A 21,686-nucleotide genomic window follows, 5' to 3' on the forward strand; every position below is an offset into this window, starting at 1 on the left:
TTCAGAAGGGAATTCTTGGAACTTTCATGAAGATTTTTCAGCATTCTTTGCAAAATGGCACTGGTCAGAAAATGCTATTTAATGACATCTCCTAAGTGTGCAGTGTTTGGGGGTTGTTACAGTAGATAAACGATTACCAAGCCAGAAGGCTGGCGCTGAACGTGTTCGCATCTGAGCCTCCGGGAGAGCCGAGTTAACCATTTGCGTCCCAAGCGTGACTGGAAAGCATACGCTTATCCTGGTGCGTTAAGAAAAGCAGATTGGATGAGCAGCTTGTCTCGTCCCGTTACCGACGGGTCTCATCCCGTTACCGGCGGGTTCCGTCCCCTCCCGCAAGCTGGGGCGGTCCCGGCCGCGCAGGGCTCTGGCACCGCCCGCCTGACGGGATCGCGGCGCGACGGCGCCATTTCCTGCCGGCGGGGCAGGGCGGGTGCCCATGGCCTCGCAGGAGGTGCTCAGCCAGACCACCCGCTTGGCCTCCTCCACCGCTTTGCTGCAGGTGCGGGACCGCCTCTCCCCCTTCCTCCTCGGTGCCTGGCGGGAGCCGCTTCAGCCCCGTTCGGCCCGCAGGTGTTTCCCGTGCGGCTTTTTCCACAGGTGCTGTTCCGGGTGGTCACCTTCGGGCTGAACGCCTTCACCCTGCGCTACCTCTCCAGAGAGCTGATCGGCGTGGTCAATGTCAGGTGAGGCGGAGGCCGATGAGCACTGGGGCGGGAAGCCCGTGTCCCCCCCCCCGACCCGCTGTCCTAAAGCCAGGAGGCATCTGTGAGGCTCCCGGCCTCAGGGGGCTTTTTGAACGAGTTCGGTGGAAGATCTCGGGGTCTGTACTTATGTTTCTAATAACGCTGCGCATACCGTTGTTTAATTAACTGTTAAATGTTTTGCAGTGTTTGGTCTCGAAGTTTACTCTTTGGCCTAAAATAAGCGGGTACTGGTGGTCTGGTTTCATGTTAAACCTTCCGCTTCCTGAGGGAAGCCTCGACACAGGAGCATGTTGCATGCGGTTGCTATACGAGAAATTTTGCAGCTGAGCTTTTTGGGTTATAGAACTAATGAAGTATTCACATGTAATTTCTTTCCCGCCTATTTTAAGGAAACGGTGGTAGTTTACCTCATATCACCACGTTTTCTTTAAATATCTGTTAGATTACTCTGTCAGGCAGTCCTGTGTAAAAACTGCTGGTGATGCTGCTGCATGAAGGATTTTAGAAGTAGTGTGAAAAGAAATAATTTTCTCTTCTTGTTTTCTGGTCTCCTTTAGGCTAACTCTGCTGTATTCAACAGTTGTCTTCCTGGCCCGGGAGGCATTTCGCAGAGCTTGTTTGAGTGGAAGCACAAAGAGAAACTGGACCAAAACAATTAATCTGTTGTGGCTAACGTAAGATAATTTTAAAAATTCACTTCTTAAGAACTTATTTCTAATTCCTGTCTGAGAACTTGCAGAATTAGAGTAACCATTTATTTTCTAAGGTAATTATTTCAGCACTGGGCATTTAGTATCTTCAGTATGTTTCAGGACTGATTCAGTAATCTGGTCAAGTCTGTTGCTTTAATGTTTATGAACTTCATCTTTTTCTGGGGTATGTGAGAGTGCATCAGCAAAGGGGTTACCAGTGTTATCGGGAGCCATTTGTTCTGTCACTCACCGTGGAGTTTCATTTATGTTGACATGTTAAATGCCAACCCTGGTGCACAAATGGTCACAAATGGTGGTGACAAATACAGTCTTCTGCCTGCTCAGTGTTGCTCATGCTCAGTGTTGCTCACATTACTCGATATGTGCTTGTGAAGCTGCTTAGGCTGCTTTTCTTCCCCCCTTTAAAGTATTTTTTAAAATTCTGCCATTTGACAGAATGACAATATAAATGTGTTGGATAGGAGGGATGTGAAAGACAAGGTTAAAATTAAATGATAAGGAATAAGTAGGACTGCTTCATCCAGCTGTAAACAGCCAAAGCTGAATAACTGCAAGTCTGAAGCTGCATCCAGAGAGTGTAATTAAAGGCTGCAACTAAATGGCTCTTATGGCTTGTTTCTCCCTTCTGGTACCTGGACACACCTCTCTGCTGCTTCCTTCAGTAAGATCTTGCAGCTGTGCAGCCAGTTAGGTGGGTTGAGATGTTAGTTTACCTGTCATGATGAAGCAGAAGTCCTCCCTTGGTTCACTAATGACTTTCCCTGGAAATCCACTGTTAAGCAGATCTGGCTCAGGAATGGGAGGTTGTGCATGGTCATCTGCATCCCCAGGTACAAAGAAGAGGGATTGTCCCTTTCAGGAATAGGCTTCATACTCATTTTTTAAATGTATTTCATCTGTTCTCCTTACTGTAGTGTAATTTTTTTCTGCTATGTGGCAGACTTTCACTTTTTCAAGTGTGCATTAAATGATATCTAACAGAGACTTAGTGCATGTTTTTATTTTAAATTTTCCTTTAGAAAAAGCATAACTTAAGAAGATTAACTTTCTTGAAGAATCTAAAATACTTGTTAGGAGCTTGATGTGAAATACATTAGGGATCTGATAATGGGAGGGTCAAGTAGATCCTGCTGCAACAAAACTCTGCACTCTGCCAGAAGCTCTGTGTTCCTGAAGCATTGTAAATGGAAGGTAATAGACCTCTGCACTGCTTGGCTTTTCAGCCACAGTTGTTAAAGTGCCTCTGAGCGTTGTGAACTGGCAAACCTGAGGTGCAGGCATACATCACTCTGCTGTTTGGTCTCTGGAGAACCAGAGATTTCTGGAAGAATGAGACTAGCAGTAGGAGTGGTGACATCTTTAGCTGTTACAGTGATATCCAGCACAGTTTGTCTGCCAGACTCCTTGTAATTGCAGCAATGAGGGGTTTGCAGTGTTCTGCAGGGTCATATGGCACTAGGACTGTTTGATCATAAGGAATGAGAAATGTGGGTAGTTGTCTGTTTTCTACTCAAGAACCTAACGTAAGGTTGACTCGGAAAAATGTTTTCTGTGTCTTGCAAAAGAATGCTTTAAAAATGTTCATTACAAAAAAAAATACTCTTGACATTGTAATAATGGAAATTAATTCATCAGGACTTTTAAAATTTTAAACTATTATGTCAATGTGTGAAATTTTAATCTAGTTTTCATGTTTTTTCCCCCCACTTAAATAATATTTCTTCTGATTGTTTTTGTTAACTTTTTAGAGTCCCTCTTGGTGTTTTTTGGTCTATTTTTTTGAGCTTAGTCTGGCTACACTTGCTTGAAGTACCTGATCCTTCTGTGGTTCCTCATTATCAGGCTGGTGTAGTGGCATTTGGTCTTTCTGCAATTATCGAGCTTCTGGGAGAACCACTCTGGGTTTTAGCACAAGCTCATTTGTTTGTGAGACTTAAGGTTAGTAAAGCACATGGAGTGTGTGTGTGGAATTCTTTTTGTCTAGATGTTTGTATATTCAAGCATGTAAAGAAACCAACTTCTGTTTAGTATTCTGACAATAATTGCACCATGGATATGAATTTACACATGTTAACACAAGAAATTTGGTTAATTTGGAAATAATCACCTTACAGTCGTGAAATACTTAATCATGACTTCTAATTGGAGGGAGAGTTTTGCATTTCAGTTGATTGTTGGGATAAAATTGTGAAATGCAGCAATTGACAACATGATTGTCACAAGCAAAGTTTTCTCTTGTAAGTCCCATACAAAGGGCTGGGAAAGTGCAGTGGAGGAATTGTGAAATACAAGAATAGAAAATTTACAGAGAAATTGAAATGGAAGATGGCCAACTCAGCAGAAAAACTGTGATGCAGTCACCTGGACTTTGAAAGTCCTATATTCTTACATAAATTCTGTGTGTGAAACTAGTGTATTTTAAGTCTAAGTTAATGTGGTAGAAAGCAAATCTTCTCTTTCTTTTTCTTAAAGGTAATTGCTGAAAGCCTTTCAGTAGTGTCAAAATGCATTTTGACTGTTATTTTAGTAGTCCTTTATCCTCAATGGGGTGTCTACATTTTTTCCTTGGCTCAGGTAAGTTTCCTGTGTTTTTTTTTCCTATAATTTCTTGATTCATCTGAGTTTTTGTCGTTGACATCTAGCCTGTTAAATAACTTTGAGGTGAGAGAAAATGCTTCTGGGAGGTTTGATTTAGCACTTGTATTTAGTATTTTTCTGATACTTGTTACCGATTTGGCACTTTGACCTGAGGCAGTTTAATAAAGCATCTTCCTCTGTCTCTGAAGGCACATTTTGCAAGTAAGGTTATATTATTCTATAAAAACTTTGTATACTTTTGAAATGAATTATACATTCTAATGCTTGAAGACTCACCATCTGGCTTCAGTTTTTGAGTTTGGATTCTATGATAATAGCAAACTATCATCACATGTAACTTTATCAGCCTGTACCACCAACCTACATCACCTTACCACAAAGTGCTAATCATGTGTAGCATGTGCTCAGATGGAAGTGTTTTTCTTTACTGCAATGGGGAATGGATATATTGACACCAGAAAAGTGAAGTTACAGCCTATGCACTTATCAGTTCACCTAGAAATTAAAATGTGACCCACCTCAGATGTGGAAGTTGGACTTTGTTTTTGTTCAGTTTTTGCAGTGGCTGTAGTAGGTAGCTTGTAGCTGAAGTAAGAGATGTAAACTGCAGCTATTCTGTCAACTTGAGTTTTGACTGAGTGAATAATGGCTTTATAATTAGTTTAATCATTCTAAAAAGTACTGGATAGAAGAGCATAGAAGTTAGCAAAGGGCTTTGGTAACCAACAAATTAAGAAAAAATCAAAAAAGAACAGCATTCTTGAGGTGTTAAATGAAAGTCTTTAGTATTTTACAGGAATAAGGGCTACTTCATTTTCTTATTAAGTTTGAAACTAGCATGTAATTCTGCATTTGTGAGTTTATTTGATATTACTAGTTGTTTTTCTTCTCTTCCCTGTTTTTCTAGCTTTTATATGTCAGTGTTTTGGTCATGTGCTATGTAATTTATTTTGTGATGTTTCTGGGGTCTCCTGAAGCAACAAAGAAGTCATTTCCAGTTGCTAAAATGAAAGCTCTATTACCTAACTTGATAGAAGATGAGGTAGGTTGCATGGTTTGTTTCTTGATTTCAAGTTTTCCTTTAGAGACCTTTGAAAATTAGTATGAGATAGTGGAGTTAATTGGGTGATTTTGAGGATCTCTGCACTGTAGAAGATATGACTGATTAAAAAAGTTACGTACATGTTCTGTTTGTCATTTGTAAAATGCTTGTCAGAAAAAGATTATGAAACTTAACCTCTTTGTAGTTATGGGCTTATTGCTGACCTATCTTTTAGGATCTTTGCAAAAACCATAGACTGGATATAGAACATCTGCAGTGTGCTGGGAAATGACCATGTATCATGGGTTCTGAGGCAGGAAAGAAACCAGAACCATTTTACCATGGATTTTTGGTACTTGGACTTTTCTGCATTATAAACATGGTGGTACACAGCATCCTGCATGATACACACGTCTCTTAACTGCTCTCAAAAGAAAAGGCAAGAAAGAAAAGCACAGTGAGGAAAAAGACGTTGGAAAATATTTGCAGGTAGAGAAGATCCAGTTTGCAAGACTGATGGGGACAGTTTGAAGAGCAGTAAACAACTTTTATCAGCAGTAAAGCTCAAAGTTATATTGGCATGCTAATAAGTATGGTTTGGGGTTTTTATTTCCCCCCTCATCAGTCTTTGAGTAGTATTTTCTGTAGGAAGCCTGTTTGGGTACTTTATCTGCAACAGTAGTAATTTTCAGCAGGGGAAAAAACCTTTTCCAGATCAAAGTGATATTGTTGCTTGTTTTTAGCAGTATTTTGGATTAGGTGCTAGTAGTGGTGATAATTGTGGGTTTTCCTGATCAGTACAGTTAGAACTAGCCTTGAGTAGTGTGCTGGCTTTGTATCTTCTAGTTCCACTTTGTGTTTTGTGTTTGCTTTTTTTGCAGACCTTTGTTAACTGGAAGGAAGCACGGTTGACTTGGAGTTTCTTCAAACAATCCTTCTTGAAGCAGATTTTGACAGAAGGTGAGGCTTGACATAGAGTTGTGATGGAGGAGGGCTAGTGAAAATTACTTAAAATTTACTGAAAGCTTCAGAAGGCTGGGGGGGTGATTGTGGGCATGTGACTTTCAGGTTGTTGCCAGCAGGTGGTACCAACCTGAGTGAAATGTGTGTGTATTCTTAACTAGATGCTGTCCCATTTGACTTTGTCTCTTGAATACTTAATGCTGGAAATGCCTGAACAAAGTATTGGGAAAGATTTAGGGACTTGTATTTAAATTCTTTGTTTTGAACTTACAGGTGAAAGATATGTGATGACTTTTTTGAACGTGTTAAATTTTGGAGATCAGGGTAAGTGTGATGGTTTGTGGAATGGTGGCACAATTTTCTTAGTTACTGCTCTTCAGATGGTTCTCAAAATGACTTAAAGCATTTAAAGATAACTGGCAAATCTGAGAAGATTTCACAGCCTTCATGATACATTTCAGAGAATGATTGATATAGACGTAGAAAAGAAATATAGTATCCTGGATTTTAATTTAATTTTTCTTCAGGATCAAAGCTCTTTTCCTGCTGGTTTCTGTCTTCCTTTTGATTCTCTGTTAGCTGCTGTGGCAAGAACATGGTTGTTCACCTCATTGCATATCAAAATTGAATTATGTTCTGTGGAAGAATTCATCATGGTTACAAAATGATTTATGGCAGTAGATATTAAAATGACAGAGTTGGCCATACCTTGGGCCTTTATAGCTTGTGGAGGAAGGAAAGTAGGCTGTAATTGTTGGCCCACTGTTACAAGATTCTTGGCTGGCTTAAATTACTTTTAATTGCTGGCAGTAGTCTGTTCCCCCATAAATACTTAACTGTGTGCTTGCTCCTGGTAACTGCCCATTTCTGCTCTTCCTTCCCTGCAGAACAACTGAACTGCCCCTTACTTGAAGGGCCTTTGAAAGGAGCAATGAGTACAAAGACACTTGTACCCTCATTGTTGGGAAACATTGGTTCCAAGTCCTGTGAAATCAGCCAGAACCTTCCTCTGTTATTTCCTGTAAATATATAAAGTGCTTCTACAAATGACTGACTTTGTATGCTTTCAGTAACTGTACTTTGTGTGTGTGTATATACAACCACACACATAGGTTATCAGGTTTGGAGCAGTATCTTGTTGTGGATGGAAATGCTGGAAAAATGTCAGGTGGGATTGCTCTTCCACTTCAGTGAAAGTAAAAAGAGCAACCTCACACTAAAAGCAGATACCTTTCTCTTCTCTTGCATCAGTAAATCCTTACATTGATGTTCTCAGTCAATTATATTGATCAGGATCTTTTAACTTCCTCTACCTTAAGAATTTTTATGTGGTTTGGTGCTGTTACTAAATTCACACCTCTGTAGCTGATACTTTTGTCTGAGCTTTGCCAACTACGACCAAGTCTTGTTTTGGGCTGTGGTTGCTGCGACTGTCAGAATTTTTAGGGAGCCCTGCTTTAATGTTGCACTAAATTCCACTTGTTTCCTCTTTGGTGAAAATGTTAAGTGAGGATTCATGTTATTGTTGAAGACTTGGAATTAAAATGCATCTGAAAAATAACAGGTTGCTGTTGTTTTTGTTTTGTTTCTTTGAGGTGTATATGATATCGTGAATAATCTTGGTTCACTGGTGGCCAGGTTTATCTTTTTGCCTATTGAGGAGAGTTTTTATGTCTTTTTTGCCAAAGTGCTGGAAAGAGGGAAGAGCGTAAAGGATCAGAAGCAGGTATGTTTATTTTTTATTAATTATACATCTGATACTTAATATTTGCTACAGATAAGTTGCATCACAGAAATGTGAGTTTAAAATTGACTATAAAGGCTGCTAAAATTGAGAAGTTGGAAGTGAATGGAAAAAATTACTTTTTAAGAAAAGAGGTAGAATGGTAAGGGAATAGAAATTGATATGCATATAAATTGGTATAATTTTGCCTTGTTTTATAACTGAAGTTATAACCTGCTCCAAACAGTATAATATAAACCCCAGTGTACCATGTATTTCCAGATATACACAGGCAACCCTTTATATCACAGAAGTGTGCTCTTTCTGTCAAATAAATGCCATCTGAAAATACCCAACTGACTTGAAAATTTAAGTAGCTAAGTATTAAATTAATATTTACATAAAGTTTCAAAATGTTTCTTCCAGTTTTGGGAAGAAATAAAATTGTTTTTCACGGCCTTCTCTATGTTGAGTATCAGTGATAAAACAAACAAGTGTTTTGTTCCACAGAGTGACACTTATGCATGCCCTAGGTAAGAAATTCTTGATCAGTCTTGAAGGTCAGCCTTGACTTTTGTCTGACACTGTGACAACTTTTTGCAGTAATCCAGCTACTTGCACTGTTGCATGTGGTTAAACAAATCCCATGTTTCAGGTGGCAGGCTGAGAGCTGTGTGTATGAGTACATTCTCTATATATTAAGTATCTGGTATGTATAACTGGCAAAATGCTTGAGTTTTCCTTGCATCTACTGAAATTATATTACATTACAAGAATAACTCTTGTAATGAGGTAGTACAGCTGACAAACTGCTGGGTATGTTGTGGCAAATCCTGTAGCCCCATGTAGCAATAAGAATCTGACCCTCTTGCTGACTTCAGCTGTGGCCTTAGGCAGATGCTGTGCTCTCCTTTGCCATGTACTAACTGCTAAACAGGTGCAAGTGCTGTTTGCACGTTTCCTTGAACAGACTTGTTGATGGCTGATTATTTGTGTAGGATATGGAATGAGTAAAACATAGAATGAAATAACGTAGACATTTTTTAATGTATTTCTGAAGACTGTGTATGGATGGTTCAAAATAAGTTTCACAGCTATTGACACTGTGCAAACTGTTTTTTTCTGTGAAGTAGCTTTTCTGTGTGAAAATAAATCAGATTGATTCTGATTCATATAATTGACTACAATGTTTTTTCAGGATGATATTACTATGGCTGCAAATGTATTAGAATTGCTGTTGAAACTTGTGCTTCTGATTGGCCTTACCATCACAGTTTTTGGCTATGCCTATTCTCAGCTGGCTCTGGATATTTATGGAGGCTCAATGCTCAGTTCTGGAACAGGTAAACTTTTATACAGGTGGCAAAAAACCTCAAACATTCTTTAAAAAGTGAAACTGTAACTATTATGAATTCTCAGGTAAATCAGCAGATAATTTTGTAATAACAATATGTAGTCACATTAAAATATAAATAGTATACATTGTATATATGTGTATAAAAATGTATGTTACATATATGTATATAAATACAAAACATAAATATATTGAGCTCTAAAATAAGTCTGATCAGGTTTGGGACTCTGCCTTTCTGCAGTTTCATGTTGTTGGAAAAGAACATTTTAAAGGACTGCTTGATTACTCCACGATGTAGAATTTCTACCTACAGCTGTTTAAAACAACAACAACCACCCCCTGAAAACTTGTACAACAAACTGGAACCAAAAAATCCATAGCTTTAGCATAGAAACAATAATAGTTTTTTTTTAAAAAATGATGTTAAACAATAGGAGTCATGCTATAGTTGTGCATATTGTTGTCCATAGAAGCACTCGGAATTTGTAGGTCATTGTAGGTTTTCAGGTCAGAAAGCAGAGCTTCATTTAACTCATTTTTGAAGCAAACACATAAATTGTAGCCTGCACGTTTTTCTTGAGTTCTTTCGCTGGTTTCTCAGTTGACCTGCAGGAGCTTCTTCTAGAGAAAACAATCTGTCTGCTGTAGCTGAGTCCTGTGTAGTGTCTTGGTTCCTAGTTCCCCCATCTTGAGAGAAGATCCAGCAGCTCCTCGGTGCTGTTGTGTTGGGTTTCTGTCTTGAAATTTTGCCTGTGTGCTACTGTGGTAGCTTATGTTTTCCATTTCAAGATTTATTTTAATTAGGAGGAAGTTCCAGGGAAGGTAAAAGCTCGTGACAGTATATTGTGCTGAAGACACTTGCACTTGTCAGAGTTCTGCACCTTCATAACCTTGGAATATTGCTTGTTGGGCTTTAAAACTAATTTACATTACCTTATTCAGTGTAAAGATGATTTGATATATTCTAACCCTATAGACACTTCTCTATTTCAACGTGTTAAGCGTTTAGATATTTTTCCTTCAGACCCCTGCATGTTATTTGGAAGATGGTGCTCAATTTGTACAGTGATTCTAAGGAAAACTCCACATAAACAAGAAAAAAATGCTAATAACTAGTGGATGTTGTTTTGAGTTGACTTGCTGGTTCTGTCAGATTTGTTTCTAATTTTGGAAGCAAATGTTATGATAAATTGTCATTCTAGAACCTGGAAGCCAACTATTTTTCTGAAGAAAACATCTTCTGTTCCTCTTTCTCAACAAGAATGATTGTCTGGGCCCACTCTTTTAGACATGCTTACTTGGCTGGAAAGGGCTATGATTAGGAAAATGGGTGCAAATCAAATGACTCAAGGAATTTTATCATTTTACCCAATGACATTGTGTGAAAATGAAATGTTGAGCATACATACTGTCTTATTTTACCAGGTATTCCTGGGTATATTCATTTTGATATTTTTTCCTTCTGAGTGCTCTCTAGTTTAATGTTTTTATGCAAATTTGAAAAGTCTTCAGCTTTCCTCCACTGTATTTATTTACTGCTCACTGGGCAGTTGTTACTTGGAAACAAAACAGGAGGAGGCTCAGTAATATGAGCTACAATGCTGCAATCAGGAAAGGATATTCAGGGATGCACAGTAACCTCCTAAAAAGTATGGGATTTTTTTCTGTGTACTATAACTTCTGAAGGACAAGAAAAGATTAAGAGATGGATGGAGAATTTTGAAGTTATGTATAAATTATCCCCAACTCATAGAAATCTGAGTATCAATTTTAACCAGCACGGTTTTGAATGTGTTGAACAACCCATCTGTTTTTCTTGCTGTTGTCTTCAAAATATAAATGACTCTTACAATTGCTCTTGGATTAATTTCCAAAATTCCTGTACAAAAGGTGATTTGGATTATGGTAAATACTGACTTTTAATTGGGAAATCCCTTTTAATACTTTTTTGGATGAGTATCTTTTTTATTACTATAATAACTGCTGTTCTTGGCTGTATAGGGTTTGGTTTTTTGCTTTTTTTTCATTGTTTATTTACCAAATTTGTCAGGAAATCTAGACAGAACTTCTTCAAATGAACTTAGTTCCATTGGTGATAACATTACAATTTTGAGTGTAAAATCAATGCAGTTTTATAACAGAAATAATAATCTACTTGTAATTCTTATTTTTTTTTTTAGGTCCAGATCTTCTCCGGTGTTATTCTTTGTATGTCCTATTTCTTGCTGTCAATGGAGTAACAGAATGTTTTACCTTTGCTTTGATGTGCAAAGAAGAGGTAGACAGGTAGGAAATAGTATCCCCAGAATATTAATGTAATTAATTTGCATATGGTTTGCTTGGAGCTCAACATGGAAACAATGATTTTCTGCATGGGCATGTGTGTGGAAATTCTTTTTTTCAATGGAGCAAATTTTTCTGAGTCACTTTAAGAGCTGTCCCTTGTCTCAGGCACGTAGCTGTCTGTGGAGATTTAGATGTAGAAGCCTTAGCCAGTGTTGAAATGTTGGAGTCAAAAGGTCAGAAATTAAGAAATAAAAAGGTTGTTAAATTAACTTCTGGTACATGACTAACTGGAAAATATTTAAAATATGAAATCTTGTTTTATGTACATATGTGCTTGAAGTTAGTTTTTCACACAGGTTATGACTTAAAGCTTGTAACAGTTTTTCACCTATTAAATTTTTACATTGTGGAGTCACTGTGATTTTAGGTACACTTCAGGATGCTATGAACAGAGGGTCTGAGTTTGTCTGCTTTAAGTAGGAGGTTGGACTAGGTGACTTTGAGATCCCTTCCAGCCTGGAAGAAACTAAATAAAGCATCATCTTTTTGAGCACTCTTTTTCTGTAATACATACCTTAAAGTAGCAAAAGATCCCCATATTTCTACATTACTAATAATTTTTACTGATTTTGACTTTCTGAAATTAGTATACAGCTGATAAGTGAAAGTTTTCTTCTCATAATTTAGTTCTTGGTTTAGTTTCTTTGATGTATTTTCCATTATTTCGATGAATTATTTTAATTAACATTTCGTCCCTGATTTAACTTCCTTCATTAGAAGGATGGTGAGAGTATTTCTGTGTTTATTTTAGAAGACAAATTGTGGTAAATCCTGTGACTGTACTGTTAAGTGGTTTCTCTTCTTTTCCTAGGTACAATTTTGTAATGCTGGCATTGTCCTTCACATTTCTCTGTATCTCTTACTTCTTGACCCACTGGCACGGCAGCATTGGCTTTATCCTTGCCAACTGCTTTAACATGGGGATTCGAATAGCTCACAGCATCCACTACATCTATGATTACTTCAAAGAAAGCACTTACAGACCTTTGGCAGGCTTGCTTCCCTCCCCATCTTTGGTACTCGTTTATATCATAAGTGGAGTAATCACTGGTTTCTCAGAGGTAAGCATCTTTCTCAGAGTTTGCTTTCACTGCAAAAGTTGGTGTCAAGTGGCTTTTGTGTCCACAAGCTGAGAGATACCATTAGCAGGCTGATGAGGATAGGCTGGAAGACTTGGATTGCAGGCAAGGTCAGGTATAATATTAAGTGACTTTTATTCTCTCTCCCGCCTGCAGAAGATGTATTTGACAAGTGAAGTAAAAGTTAACACATTTCTGTTGTATATAAATGAATCCGTGTTCTTAGCTCTTAATAATAATTGAAATTTTGCAGTAGCACAAAGAACCGTTATTAAAAATTAGTAATAAAAAGTGATAGAGGGGAAACAATGAAAACAGGAGCAGAAACAAAGTGCCTGGAGCACATTTATCCCTTTTATTCAGACTGAGATGGTAATTGTGCAGACTAATTATTAGAGAGATGGTAGCATTTCAATGTACAACGATTTGACAAATAGAAAGTCCACTATGTCTTAGAAAGGAGAGCTTTATATTTTGTAATGGGAGATTTCCATGGGGTTTTGTAAGAAAATAGCCTAATATGTTGCTGCAAAGTAGCAGACTTGTATGGTAGCACCAAAAGAGTTTTTCTAATACCTTGGTTAACATATTTATGCATGCCAGGTCAGAGTAACTTCTACATTTGCCAGGTATCTCCTGAATGTTTGTCTTTTACTGACAGAATTTTCTGCAAGTGTTGTAACTACTGAAGATGATTTACTGTAGGATTAGTGCATGTGGCAAAACTGGGCTCAGCTTGTTGATGGCATTAGTATCATCAAAAGAGCGTTTGGACCTTTATTGTTTAATGAGACAGTAAATCTGCTTGGTGCTGACCAGTTTTCCTATGCTTGCTTGTTTCTTTTGTTGCAGGTATTCTTCTGCTGTGATAAGGGCTGGATGGCAAGGCTGATGCACATCAGTGTGGGGGCTCTGTGCTTTGCAGCAACCATCATTACGATGTTCTGCACAGAGACCAAGCTCATCCACTTTGTCAGAAGTCAGTTCCTCTCCCGGTATATGAAGAAAGGAACTTGAAATGCTTGTGTGCAGAATAGTTCCTGTACATGTTTGCAGAAAAGGGCTGCATTTTTATTTTTATTTTTTTTTTGCATAAAATCTGTATGGAAAAAGGCTTCCACCTGTGTTTATTGGAAGCCTTGGTATCAGAGTGGCAATGTAAAAGGTTGCAATCTGAAGGTTTTGTCTTCTCAACTGGTCAGTATAGTGAAGGAGAGCTGAGTAATTTCCTCTTTCCGCATCATTCTCTCCAAGCTTTTCTTCAAACAGCTTCTTTGGTAATGAATGAAGGCTTAAGATACATTTTCCTGACATAACCTAGGGGACAGATGTCCTATAGAGAGCTCCAGTTATTGCCAGCAGGGACCACATGTATGGAGGAATGGCTTACATCTTAAGGTATAGTTAAGACTGCCCTTATTGGCGTGGTGGGATGCTTAACTGGTTAAAAAAGAAATGATCTGACAGAAAAAAAGCAAACCAGAACCCACAAAACAAAAGCTGAAGAAGACATGGGAGTAAGGACCAGCAGCAGTATAACTGCTACTGAAGCAAAACATAATGTGGTGCAGAGAGATTGAGTTGTCAGTGTTCTGAAGTGCAAAGCAGTGAACAGAAAGTTCTGATGTTTACAAGTAAACTGCAATACACAGCATGTGTCCATGCTAGCTATGTGAGATTATTTCATTGAGCATATCATTCATTTATGAGGGTATTGATTAACTTGTCACAATACTTTGAAGCCTTAGCTAAAAAGAAAAGGGGTTTTGAGTAGTGATTTTACAGGTGTTAAGTACAGACACACTGGCACAGAATTCCTAAAAAGGTTAATCATAAAAACTTTTTAATTTAACTCCATTGTTTTTTGTTTTTATCTGAAATGTTAAATGGCAGCACAAACAAATTTGTCTCAATAAAATTATTTATCTTCTCTGAAATAAAATATTTATCATATTTAAGATTTATTTCAAAGATTTGTGCATATTGAAACTTTTATTATTGGATAGAAAATGCTTCATTTTGTTCCACCAGTTTTCCTTGTCTTGTTACTTTATTTGTTCAGTCAACCTCAGTATTGTTTTTTAAATTGCTGGAAATTTGCACAATCAGAAGTTGTTAAATTGGATGTTAGGCTGCTGGCTTAGTCTTACTAATGGTGTATTTTATTGTTGTCTTAGACCTGAATTTAGCAGTTTCAGGATGTACAAATGTCAGGTTTATAATGATCACTGTTCCTTTTGCAGTGTTTGGATGGATCAAAAAATGTCAAGTGATGAAAAATGTGTGCAGTTGAAAGCTTTTAGTTTAATTATGTAGCAGCTCTGCAGATACTCAGACCACTTAAAAAGCCTCTTCACTGTAATGGCATTGAGGAGTTATCCTGCTAACCAGAGTTCACCATGTGAGATGCTTTTGGTATGTGTCTTCAGTTTGATACTGTTAAAAATGTTTTCTTAACTCTGGTAATTTTTACTTGGAGATTTTTGCCAAAGATACTTTATATGAGAACCTGGCAAATTAAAAATTATAAAAGCCAAAATGTAACAGAAGAGAAGGGTGCTCTTCCTCAGCTAGTGGTGGCATCTCCATTGCCCAGCTGGAAGGCACTAGAGAGAGATTTATTGATTTTTCTGAAGTTGCTAGGAAAAAAACAAGACAGTTGAATTTACAGACTCTTTTAGATTGTCTTTTTCTGTGTGACTTTGGGAAGTTACTGTGGGAGTATCTAAATGTGTACAATCAAGTTTTAAGAACTACTTAGAATGAAGATGAAGAACTTTTCATACAAAATGAACTTGAAGTCACACTGTCTTGTCTGGTCTTACAATCTCAGCTGCTCTGGTTTTACTTCTGCTGGCAATGTTGTCATAAATAGGGTGATGTGAGACCTCAGTTGGAATAACAGGCTGGCTGGTCTCACTTTTTTTAACATAAATGCTGTGCTATTTAAAGAGAGGTTGTGTTTTAAAACCAATTAGTTGATTTAATAATGGAAAGGCTTGTATCTCAACGTGTGAAAATGCAGTTCATGTGAGTCAGGAAGACATTTAAGGTGAGTTAACCACTGTTTGTTTGCAAATTAAGGATCCATTCCTCTCTAACATGATTGGTAAGCTGATGAGTGATGGCAGGCTGATTTTTGTGGTTTGTGTATTTTTTAAAAAATGTATTTTATGTGGCAGGAAACGGCAAGGAGTGGCAGGAAGTATAGGACCTATGAAGCTGTCTCCTTAATTCTCTGTGTGTTCCTTATTGCATAAACTATTAATGAATTTCTAAATGAAAAAGAAAACTCAGGGACAAAATTGACCAAAACTAGACCAAACTTCCCTTTTGTCTGTAGTTCTGTCCACCAAAGGCACTATAGGATGCTTGTCTAGAAGTTTAAGGAGGCTGTTTTGCTTTGTTTTTCTGAATCCTGTAGTTTAAGCCAGAGAAGAATAAAGACTTTTTCTTTGGAGGAAGTTATGATTTCATGCATCATGTGATGTGTGGGGCCTTTTTTTAATACCTGGATGAATAACATTCAAACAACTGTAAGATAAAATGGTTGTGTAATAGGATAATGCTAAATAAAATTAATTTCACTTTTTTAATTAATTTCACTTTTTAATTTCACATTTTGTTTTTGTCTTCCAGTTGAAGGTTACTGGCATGCTATTGGTATCTTTGGTACATTTGATGCCTAAATTTGGTTGTCTTTTCTAGGATCTTTTATATGTACATTAATTTTTCAACCTAGAAACAGATGCCATTTCCTAACACATGCTGAGAAAATTTACTGAAGTATCTTGGTAGGAAGGGTCATTATTATGCTCACCTCTGACCTTTTATCATCTGCTTTTGTCTAAATGTATGTATGGATTGGGATGACCAGGTTTCTTAGCTTTTAAGCAGCTTTTATCACAATAGTTCATTGTTTAAGTGGCCAGGAGAAAACTTGATAATATTTTTTGATGAATTATGCTGCAGCTGGCAGTACCGGTGTTGGTGCTAAGCAATTGGTCAGCTGGTTTTTTCCCCTAGTATAGTAATTGTTTTACTTTTATGTAAAAAAAGTGGGGCCCAGGGGTACACACATGCTCTTTTAAGGATGTTAAGAGTTAAGGCTTTTACTCTTAATGATAAATTTATTAGACATGAAAAGTTATAGATGTAAGCTTGAATGTTGATTACGATTTAGCACCTGTAAGAGGTATTGATTTGTCAGTTCATATGAAGGCTTGTTTGACTGTGAGTACCTTGAGATCAGCCAGTCCTAATTTGCTGGCTTTTGGAACTTCAAAATTCTTTGTGAATTGCATATTTCTTGTTGTTTGAACATCATATTTTTTAATGGTTTAATTACTCTTATTTTAAAGTTAATAATAAAGAGACGATTGGAGGCTTTCTGAACGTAACCACATCAGTAAGTCTTGCTGAGATGTAGTGATTTCATTTGGCACAAAATACATAAGTTCATTTGCATTCTGAGAGGGCTATGTAAATGCAGTTCATTTTCATTATAAGCTTAAAATGAAGTTTGAAGCTCTCCACATCTGATGTACAGCTGGGCCATGGAAACGAAGTGCAAGGCGTGCTCAAAAGCATTAGCAGCTGGGGGATCTAAGCATGGATAGGAAGTGCTTATCTCTGTTGCATTTTAGATTACTTCCACAAAAGAAGATGCTTGTGCTCTTTAGTTTGTGGATCTGAAATGTGGTTTGTGTGTTACGTTGCTGTCATCTGGAAAGAGGGATGAACCCTTCTCATCTGGGATACCCATAACTGCTGTCGTGAGCTTCATGCATGGAATCTGATGAGTGCTATTCAGCTAAGGTACCATAATTGGTTTTCCTGTGGGGGGAAAGGTAAAAAACAGTTTTGGGTCTTGTTTTGCCAGGCTCCCTGCTTTTAGTTGTGTCAGAGGCTGTTCCCAGAGCTCTGTGTGTTGATTTGCTAGGTAGGTGTTGTGGCTCACAGTTATGTCTGTCTTCAGTGTGGTGTTTCTGGAGAGTTTTATGCCATCTCACTGAACTGAGAAAGTGGAAAGGAACAAAACCAGCAGGACAGATGTGTTATATCTGTGACCCACTTAAGAAGACTAAAATAATTTAAGCTGTGTCTAGAGGAAAAAAAAAAGTGACATAGCAGTCCTTAAACATAAATAAAATACGTGAGTAATTCTAATCTGCTCTTAAACAAGAACTGTATTTTGTTCTTTGTAATACACTTTGGAGATGGAGCTTCAAAAAGGGAAGATTGTAACAGAGCTTGGCAGAAGAATGTAGAGTTTTGCCTGTAACAGTCTCGAATGCAGGAATATTTCAGAGTTGATCCCTTGTGGCTCCTCCTTGGGAGAGGGGAGGTGTGTGGAACAGTCCCAGTGCTGTTCCAAAGATCCTTACTTATGTCTCAAGTGAGGCCTTTTTTTGATTTTAATTTTTTTTTCCTTCCTTGATTTCATTCATCTGTTAGTAATCCATTCACAACCAGCTCCTGTATGTAAATATTTCCCTTCTTTATTTACAGAAAAATCATCCTGGAAAGTTTCAATGCAGAAATGTGGTGGGTCACTAGAGTCCTGCATTGGGGTGGAACAAGTGTCTTTGACAGGTAGCTTGAAGGTTGGCTGACCTGCTTGCAAGGCACTGAAAGTAGGGAGTGGGGAGGGAGAAAATAAAGGCTATACAGGAAAATTGAATTGGTTTTGGTTCTTGAAGCCTGACTTGGCAGTACTGAAGTTTTCCTAATAGATGATTTTTTTGGGGAACAGTTTTATAAAACATGTACCATAAAGTGCACTTATGTGCCTTCTCTTATTTGTGTAAGGATTTTTAGCAGTCTCTTGTGGGGACTGAGGTTTATGGTATGAGGAAAGAAAGAAGGAAATGTGGCAGAATACAGTACATGTGCAAGGAGCATAGTGTTCCACTGAGGAAAGGTCTTTAGTCTTTGAGTTACTTCCATGTCTGAATGCTTTTCTGTCACTGCAAATAAAACTGAGTATCTGCACAAGTGCTTTTCCAGGCAGCAGTAGAAAATACTTAGAAGAAGCAGACTATGCCTGTGAAGTAGAGTTTACTTTGCTACAGACCACTCATCACAAACTTTTATTTTTGCATTAAGACAAGCAACAGTGTGATAATATTCTTTCTCTTTAACAGCCCTGCTATTTGAGGTTGACAGTATGTTAGCTTGTGGAAACTGTGGGTTTTTCTGTGGTTCCATCAGAGTTGCATTTATGTTTTTGGTATTTTTTCTGCCTCATGTGACTTTGTTACAGAGTAGCTCTGCACACATCTTTTGAGAGCTCTGCTATGTCTGGGGCTCTGACCAGGAATGTGCCAGGGCTTCACTGAACTTCCATTTGGTACTGAAAGGTTGGATGAGGGCTGGGTGGAAACTCCCATGGTCAGTTGGGAGTAGGTGTTTTGACCCATAGACTGGGGCTCCTGCTGCACAGCTCTGAGCACCTTGGCTCAGATTGTTAAGGAAAATGTGAAAATGTCTGTAGGAAAACCATGCAGAATAAAGGACTAGGATTGCTTTCTTCAGACAGCAGCTCAAGTAGGAAACCACCTATGGCTATACATTCCTGAGTGTAAATACACAATTAGGAGATGGCAGCTCAGGAGACCTGAAGGTTCAGTTCAGGGAGCTGCAGAGATTCTCTGCATTAATCTAGTAGAGATGCTGAGTGTTGTGAATGTAGTGTGCTCTGTGGCTTAAGTTCTGCTGGGCTTGTGCATCTAAAGCAGTGTGTGGCTTATCCTTTTAAAATTGAATATATCCTACTTGTGAAATTTATTTGTAATTGACAAAAGTTGCCTGAATTAAACCACTTGGAGGACTGCAAACTGAGAGGGCAGGTGAAAGAGGTTTTCTGGAGTGAAAGCCAGAGACTGAGAACAAGAACAGAATAACAAACTCAAAACAAGTGCACAGCACAGAGTAATTGGACATTGAAGGTACTTGTTTAGGATTCCACGAGGGCTGACTGTTTACCAGATGGGGAAAACATCAGCAATTTAAAAAATTAGAGGATGACTCAGAAATAGCTGTTTTCAAAGATTTGGAATTGGCTTGATGAGCTGATGCCAGGTGGTGGCCAATATGAGGAAAGAAAGGTGTGTGCTTGGGGAATGGTGAAACACTTAATACCCTTTTGTAATGTGGCTCAGGCCCCAAGGATTATGTAGGATTTGTGTGTGTGAAGGCACAGCTCAGTTGTAATTGTGGGAAAAGCTGGCTGTGCAGTGTATCAGGAAGAAGTAACAGAAAAAAGAATAGACCAAAATACAAAAAAATGCCTATCTTGCAAAAAGTTACTTAATTTTGGGTGGAGCTTTGAAAGAGTGAATCAAAACCTTTTAACTTAACAGTCATTGTAAGCTCTTATGGTTTATTTTTCAGGATGATGTTGCCATCTTGAAGAGAAGTAGCTCAGCATAATGATGATGTCCTTTTCAGCAAGTGTTTTAACTATAGAGACTCCTGAAGGGGTTAAAAAAACTGAGTGGAAGAGGTTTGAAACAGGAACACTAAATACTAAAAGTACTTTAGTAAAGAGCTCAGAGAATTTTGGGATTTAACATGCATATGAAAGAAAAATTACAAATGAAATAGAATCATCAAACTGAGAGGTAACACCAAAGCAAGATTGTATGAGTAAGTATTAGTATTATGTTAGGATTGTAATTAGTATGATGCTATTGATAAAACTGACTGGCAAACTAATACTTGCTTTTAGAATAAGGGAAAGAACGGTGGAGATACCTGTATTCTAGTAACAATATCAGACAACTGCAAAATAAAATGTTTCTGTGCAAGCTGTAGGTTCAGAGCAAAGACTTCTGCAATGAGACTGTGCCAGGAGGATATGATGGTAGTTACTGTTCTTTGCCTGGTCTAGTAGAATACTTCTAGATCAATTATTTGTACTAAATACAAAGGTGATTTTGTTTGATGGGGAAATGTGGAACCAGTGGTTTATAATTAAGCAGATGGAGAACAGAAATAAGCAGTTGACAATATTATTTGAGTTTGCTGGTTTAGAGTATTAGCAAAAAAAAAAAAAAAAAAAATGGAGAAAGAAGTTTGTCTGGATACAATTAATGCCTTAGAAAGGTGAGAGGCTTGCTCACTGAATAATTTGATCAAATTAAAAAACAATAACCGTAGTGATACTGTAGTTTTTCTTCAGTGATAATGTACCATTTCTCTGTCAGAAATGACAAGCAACAGTGATGGCAAGTGAACTTATAATTAAAGACTGCCACTGCCATGAAATATCTTAGTTACCAAGAAATCACTTGGCCATTAACAAGAATAATTGTTTACAAATACCAAAACTTTGATCAATTTCTGTGCCACTTGTTGCCATCACAAGCTACTGATGGTTTGGTGTAGGTTATAATAACACTCAATGGCTGCCAAAGACATTTCACCCACATGAATGTCAGCATGTATGTCCAACAAATATGTATTTGTGTGAGAACATCATAAACCAAAGGAAATGTTTGTTATACAGCAAGCATTGAACATCAGCAAAATCCAGTTTGCACCATTATATCCATAACTATCTTAAAGTAGCACTTCTGCTAAATACCATGCTTCCTGGAGACCATTTCTAATGGAAGACCAGAAGTAGTTTGCAAATTTAGCTCTGAAATAAGTTGTAAAACTACATGGTTTATTTGGTTGCCTTGTTGTTTGTTCTCTAAGACTGACTTCCTAAAACTTGCCACAGTCACAGTGCACCCTGCCACAAAGTTTCTGGTACTTGTTCAGCCACAGAAATAGTGCTCTGCTTCTCCTGATGGGCTGTGGCCATATGGTTATATGTAAATATGTGCTGTTCTTTTAATACCTGAATGGTGTGATTTGGCTTTTTTCGTACTTGCTCTTGAAAGATCACTTTAGAAATTGCAGAAGACTTTATATAGAGTGCCTTTGCTGAACAGTATTTTTCTTCTGGCAAATCAAGACAGATTTTTAAAGAATGCTTTGTTTCTTTTTTTCTTTGAATGAACTCACTTATTGCATGTCCCTTTTTTCCCTTCTAGACTTCCCCAGAGTGCTACATGCTGGTTCTTTGATACACTGACTTTTTATTGTCAGCATTCTCTTGGCAAAACCAATATATTTATTATGTCTTATTGTTCCCAGTCTGTGCTCTCTTT

At 37.8% G+C, this 21,686-nt stretch overlaps 1 protein-coding gene across 1 annotated transcript; it reads left to right on the forward strand.

Annotated features, from left to right (window-relative positions):
• Window positions 1–380: 380 nt before the first annotated feature.
• On the forward strand, window positions 381–16,112 carry RFT1 (RFT1 glycolipid translocator homolog). The gene is made up of 13 exons (XM_071755641.1): window positions 381–499; window positions 598–683; window positions 1,262–1,378; window positions 3,166–3,355; window positions 3,890–3,991; window positions 4,923–5,057; window positions 5,939–6,017; window positions 6,294–6,344; window positions 7,616–7,746; window positions 8,942–9,086; window positions 11,278–11,383; window positions 12,255–12,504; window positions 13,375–16,112. Exons 1-13 carry the CDS (start codon window positions 437–439, stop codon window positions 13,537–13,539), a joined length of 1,620 nt encoding a protein of 539 aa, XP_071611742.1. The 5' UTR covers window positions 381–436; the 3' UTR covers window positions 13,540–16,112.
• The last annotated feature ends 5,574 nt before the right edge of the window (window positions 16,113–21,686 follow it).

This window comes from Heliangelus exortis, chromosome 12 (genome assembly GCF_036169615.1).
Source record: "Heliangelus exortis chromosome 12, bHelExo1.hap1, whole genome shotgun sequence".
NCBI classification, from domain to species: Eukaryota; Metazoa; Chordata; class Aves; order Apodiformes; family Trochilidae; genus Heliangelus; species Heliangelus exortis.

Coding starts and splice junctions, on each gene's coding strand:
- RFT1 (XM_071755641.1), top strand. CDS start 437: ATGGCCTCGCAGGAGGTGCTCAGCCAGACCACCCGCTTGGCCTCCTCC. Junction 684..1,261: donor ATCGGCGTGGTCAATGTCAG/GTGAGGCGGAGG, acceptor GGTCTCCTTTAG/GCTAACTCTGCTGTATTCAA. Junction 11,384..12,254: donor TGCAAAGAAGAGGTAGACAG/GTAGGAAATAGT, acceptor TTCTTTTCCTAG/GTACAATTTTGTAATGCTGG.